This window comes from Chrysochloris asiatica, unplaced genomic scaffold (assembly GCF_000296735.1).
Source record: "Chrysochloris asiatica unplaced genomic scaffold, ChrAsi1.0 scaffold05639, whole genome shotgun sequence".
NCBI lineage: Eukaryota > Metazoa > Chordata > Mammalia > Afrosoricida > Chrysochloridae > Chrysochloris > Chrysochloris asiatica.
The window spans coordinates 1-6,063 of NW_006414157.1; the positions used below are offsets into that span (position 1 = coordinate 1).

At 35.7% G+C, this 6,063-nt stretch overlaps 1 protein-coding gene across 1 annotated transcript; it reads left to right on the forward strand.

Moving 5' to 3' along the window:
* Window positions 1–4,967: 4,967 nt before the first annotated feature.
* Window positions 4,968–6,054, forward strand: LOC102831987 (zinc finger protein 14 homolog; the record flags this gene model as incomplete). The annotated part of the gene is made up of 1 exon (XM_006878119.1): window positions 4,968–6,054. A coding segment is annotated over one exon (1,087 nt), but the record flags the coding sequence as incomplete, so codon positions are not given.
* Between the last annotated feature and the right edge of the window lie 9 nt (window positions 6,055–6,063).

The following is a 6,063-nucleotide window of genomic DNA, read 5'->3' on the forward strand; positions in this document are numbered from 1 at the left end:
GTTCAAACTCACCAGTTGCTCCTCAGAAACCCTATACAGGGTTGCTATGGGTCAGAACCGACTCGATGGCACTTAACAACAGTGGACCTGGCAGTGTTTCATTCTGTTGTGCATATGGTCGCTATGAGTCAGTACCAACTTGATGGATGGCACCTAATAATACCAACAGTGGCTAATGATCCTGAACATTTCTTTGTATGTTTGTTGGCTGTTTGAATGTCTTCCTTGATGAAGTGTCTGTTTATGTCCTGTGCCCATTTTTTAATTGCTCTTTGCCTTTTTCTTGTAGAGGTTTGTAGTTTCTGATAAATTTTAAAGGTTAGTCCCTTATCTTATATATCATTGCAAAAAAAAGAAAAAAAAATTCCCATTCTGTGGGCTCTCTGTTTTACTCTTTGAGTGAAATCTTCTGATGAACATAAGTTTCTAATTCTTAATATGTCCCAGTCATCTATTTTGTCTTCTTTTTTGTTTCTATGTTTTTTGCAATGTTTGATAGTCTTTGTATGCCATGTTAGAGTCTCTAAGTTTGTTGCTTGTCCCTGTTTTTTTCACTGATTGTTCTGGGATTTACATTTAGGTCTTCAATCCATGTTGAGTTAGTTTTTGTATATGACATGAGATATGGGTCTTGTTTCATTATTTTACAAATTGATTTCCAGTTTTGTTATTACCATTTGTTGAAGAGACTATCTCTTCCCCGTTTAATATATTTTGATGTCTTTAATTTATTTTTCTTGCCTTATAGCTCTAAGACTTCCAATACCGTATTGAATAGGAGTGGTGATAAAGGGCTTTCTTGTCTGGTTCCTATTCACAAAGGGAATGCTGATGAGAATGTTGAGTGTGATGTTGGCTATAAATGCTCTTAATTATATTGAGGAATTTCCCTTCAATTCCTACTGTGTTGAATGTTTTTATCAAGAATGGGTGTTGGATTTTGTCAAATGCCTTTTCTGCGTCAATCAATATCATCATGTGGTTCTTTTCCTTTTTTAAATTTATATGGTGGATTATGTTGATTATTTTTCTAATCTTGAACCATCCTTGCATCCCTGGTGTGAATCTCACTTGGTTTTGATGTATGATTTTTTTGATGTGTTGTTGGATTCTGTTGGCTAGAACTTTGTTGAGAATTTTTGTATCTATGTTCATGAGGGATATTGGTCTATAATTTTGTTTTTTAGTGATGTCCTTCCTTGGTGTTGTATGATGATTATGCTTGCTTCATAAAATTATTAGGAAGTTTTCCATACTTTTCTATATTTTGCAATTGTTTGAGTAAAATTGGTGTCAGCTCTTCTGTGAATGTTTGATAAAAGTCACCAGTAAAGCCTTCTGGGCCTGGGCTTTTTTGTTGTTGTTGTTATTGGGAGTTGTAGATGACCTGATTAATTTCTTCTTTTGTGATAGATCTGTTCAAGTTTTCTACTTCACTCTGTGTAAGATTAAGAGGTTGTGGTTTTCCAAAAACTTATCTATTTCCTCTAAATTTTCAAATTTGTTGGGGTACAACTCTTCATAGTATTCTGTTATTATCCTTTTTATTTCCATTGGTTCTATTGTGATGTCACCCATGTGTTTCCTTATGTTTGTTATTTGTGTCTTCTCCCTTTTTCCTTTTGTTAGATTTGCCGATGGTTTGTTGATTTTATTAATCCTTTCAAAGAACCAGCTTCTTTTCATGTTGATTCTTTGTATTGTTTTTCTAAGTTATATTTTTCTCATTGCATCCCATTATGTTTTGCTCTGTTACTAATGATACTCACTTTGATCACTATAGTACAGTGATGTCTGCCAGTCTTCTCCACTGTAAAGTTACTCTTTGTAGTTAAGTATTTTCTGTGAAAGCACCTTGAAATTTTACACATACTTAGTTCCTTATCATATTTTCTATTTTATTATTCATTCATTTGTATCTATAAGGACTCTTGACTTTCTAATCTTTAGTGGGTTATTATCTGTTACTATCATTCTTTATTTTGATATTCAACGTATCCCTCAGTTGGCTAGTGGAAACCATTCAAGATGATTTCTATTTACTTTGAGCATGTCTTCTTAATTTTTGAGTACTTATTTGATTTCTGATACTTTTTGCTTCACTGTTGGACCAACCATTTCTTCAAAGAGGCGTGCTTTTAAAATTTTTATTCTTATTGTGATTTGAGTAAATAAGGGTCAAAGAACTGATCATCAGTCCCACATTCAACAGATGATACACCTTGTTTTGTAACAATGATTGCAATTCCTTCCATGTAGCAGCAGTTAACAGTAATTACCTCTATTCACGTTAACTCTTGTACTCCTCCCTGTGTCTTCCACTGTCTTCATCATTCCTCTGCCAACCACCCCCTTGTATATTGCCTTCCCCATTACCCAAATTAACATGTGTCTATCTTCTACCTGGAGTCCTGGTGTGGCTCTGTGGGTTAATGTGCTGGATTGCAAAGTCAGTTTGAACCATAGAGTTGTTAGTTCAAGCTCACCAGCTGTTCCTAGGAAACCCTGTATAGGGTCTCTATGAGTTAGAACCGACTTGACAGCACTTAACGACAACAGCATCCTCTACCCAGTGAATAATGTTCCCTTCCCTCCGACCCCTGGTAAACATCATATAATGTTTCTTTGAGCAAGAAAACTTTTTCTTAACTTTTTGCAACAGTGGTCTCAGACAATATCTGCCCTCCTGTGATTGACTAATTTCTCTCAGCATAGTGTCCTCCAGGTTCATCCATGTTATGAGGTATTTTGCAAACTAATCATTATTTTTCAGTGTTGCATAGTATTCCATAGTGTGTTTGTGTAGTATTCCATTGTTTGTATCCGTTACCAAACGAGTACCAAAGTTTGAATCTGTTCTGCTACTCTCTGTCTCTTTACTGGTGCATTTAACCCACATTCAGGAGAGTCCTAGTGAGGCGCTGTAAAATAAGCACTGGACTGCTAACCACAAGACCAGCAGTTCAAACTCACCAGCATCTTCTTGGAAACCCTATACAGGCTCCCTCTGAGTTGGAACTGACTTAATGTCACTAAACAACAGTGATGAAGGGGGAGAAATGTTAGAACATTAACATTTTTTAGAACTATTAATACTGATAAGGTAATATATCTCATTGTTTAAAAATACTAAGAGCCATCTATGAGATATTTGTTGGGAAACCTTACTCCATCCACCATACAACTTTGATCTTACCCCTTGAAGTTTTCTTTTTGTTCCCCAAACTCAAAGAACATTTAAAAGGAAAACAGTTTGAGCCTGTAAAGGATGTCAAAACTTTCTTCTGTTGCCTCAGGTTAGCAGACACTAATTATTGGACTTTGGATGCCTCTTGCGTAGCTTTAAAGACCTGAGGAACTATGCAGCAAACTTAGGGGTAGAAGGAAACACTAAAACACGTTATTAGGCTAAGTAACTGGTATGGACCATCCTAAACTTCCAAACCAAAGAACCAAATCCGTTGACGAGTGTAGTCGTACATAGCAGCCTCAGCAGATACTTTTTATTTGCCATGGTACTAAGTATGCTGATCACTTTTGCCAGCTCAGCTTTTTACAGATGGACATTGCTTCAACTATTTGAAATGTCTTGTTATTCCATATAAAGTTGAAGGTTGTTTTTTCCATTTCTATAAATAAAGCTATTGGAATTTTTATCAGGGTTGCATTAAATCCATAGATTGCTTTGTGTAGTATTGAAATCTTAACAATATTAAATCTTTGAATCCATGTACCTAGAACATCTTTCTATTTGTTTCTATTTTGTTTTATTGCTTGTTTTTTGGTCATTTTTCTCTTGGCTTGTTATACTGTATAATGTTGTTGTTTAAAAATGTTTATTGTGAATTGAGTGAAGGTTTATAGAAGGTTTTATATTCAATAAATCATATACTTTGTTTCATCTCACTTCCTCCCTATGGTTTCTATTTCCATTCCACTCTCCTTCACATCCTTTTGAACTTTGTCCTTAGTATACCTTATCATTTATAAGTGAATGCTGAACATTATATTTGAATAATGCTATTTCTGAATGATAAATTGTCCTTCTCCAGGGAGGATTTAATTTGTCAATGACTGGCAGGTAGAATATGGGCTGCCCAACTTCATCTATTTGAGGATTTTTTTTTTTTTTCCTTTGTTCCTAGTTCTAAGTGTAACCTTTATAGATAGGATCCTAACTGAAAGACTGGAATGATTTTCAAAACTTTTAATCCAATGTATTTTTTCTCTCTAGGATTTTGCTTATCTAATCCTGGCAGCTTTAGCTGTTTTATTAGTGTCTTCGAACAGATTTTTTTAAGTCAACATTTTGTTTTCAGTAAGTTAGTCTGACATCAGTTCTTCTGTCTTAGTCAGAAGTACCAGTGTCCATTAAATGACTTCTATATTTTAGATCAAATAACATGTAAATTATGTTGGTACCCAAATCCTCACATCTGTGGCAATGTTAGTCATAGAACTGAAAAGATTTGCTGCTCACACCAGCCCTTGTGACTTAGTTTACTCTTTTTCTCAGCGTCTCCTGCTTTGTTTATTCTGTGCTTCACTTTTCAGGTAATGTCTCAGTACCGGAAGTCCAGCATTTGCACTTTATTTTTGTACATTTGAATGTACACGAAGCACTCTTCAGCTGTACTGAGCTTTTTATCTTATCCAACTTATCCTTTGATTGGTCAGTTACTATTTTTGCTAGTGCCCTGGTGGTTATAAAGTTAAATAGATTTGTGTATTGTACTCCAGCTTTGTTTTTTCCATGATACCTATAAATTTTGTAGAAACTTATAAGTTTGTAGAAAGTGAGGCATTTTAGGAACACATATGTAGTAACTGTAGCAGAATTTTTTGCTATAGAGTCTCTAATCCATTTATTTCAAATAGACATTAATTTAAATTTACCTTTTATTTATACATTACTTCTAGATAGGAAAATACCATGTGTTTGATTTCTTGTTTTTCTATTTTTTCAGATTTGGAGTCCAGATACAGGACCAATAACTTATCTTCGGAAAAGGCCATTTATGAAATCTATTCACTCCAGTGGGAAATAATAGAAAGAATGAAATGCTCTAACCTTCAGAGCTCCACTTATGGAAATGATTGGGGATGCCAAAACAAGATTGAGGGACAAAAGGAACCACAAGAAGGATATTTTAGGCAAGTGAAAATAACCCCTGAAAAAAAGAACACTTACAAAAATCACAGTCTCCTTACTGAATATCAGAGAGTTCATAATGGAGAAAAGTTATATGAATGTAAAGAATGTAGGAAGACATTTATTCGTCGTTCAACACTGAGTCAACACCTCAGAATTCATACTGGTGAGAAACCTTATAAATGTAAGGAATGTGGACAGGCCTTTAGACAGCGTGCACACCTTATTCGGCATTACAAACTTCATACTGGTGAGAAACCCTACGAATGTAAGGAGTGTGGGAAGGCCTTTACAGTACTCCAAGAACTTACTCAACATCAGAGACTTCATACTGGTGAGAAACCTTACAAATGTAAGGAATGCGGAAAGGCCTTCAGAGTACACCAGCAACTTGCTCGACATCAGAGAATCCACACTGGTGAGAAACCTTACGAGTGTAAGGAATGTGGAAAGACCTTTAGACAGTGTACACACCTTACTCGACACCAGAGACTTCATACTTCTGAGAAACTCCATAAATGTAAGGAATGTGGGAAAGCCTTTGTATGTGGGCCAGACCTCAGGGTACACCAGAAAATTCATTTTGGTGAGAAACCCTATATGTGTAAGGAATGTGGAAAGGCTTTTAGAATATTCCAACAACTTACTGTCCATCAGAGTATTCATACTGGTGAGAAACCCTATGAATGTAAGGAATGTGGGAAGACTTTTAGACTAAGGCAACAACTTGTTCGCCATCAGAGAATTCATACTCGGGAGAAACCCTATGAATGTGTGGACTGTTGGAAAACCTTTAGTAGTTACTCGCAACTTATTTCACATCAGAGCATTCATGTTGGTGAGAGACCCTATGAATGTGAAGAGTGTGGGAAGGCTTTTAGACTGCTCTCACAACTTACCCAGCATCAGAG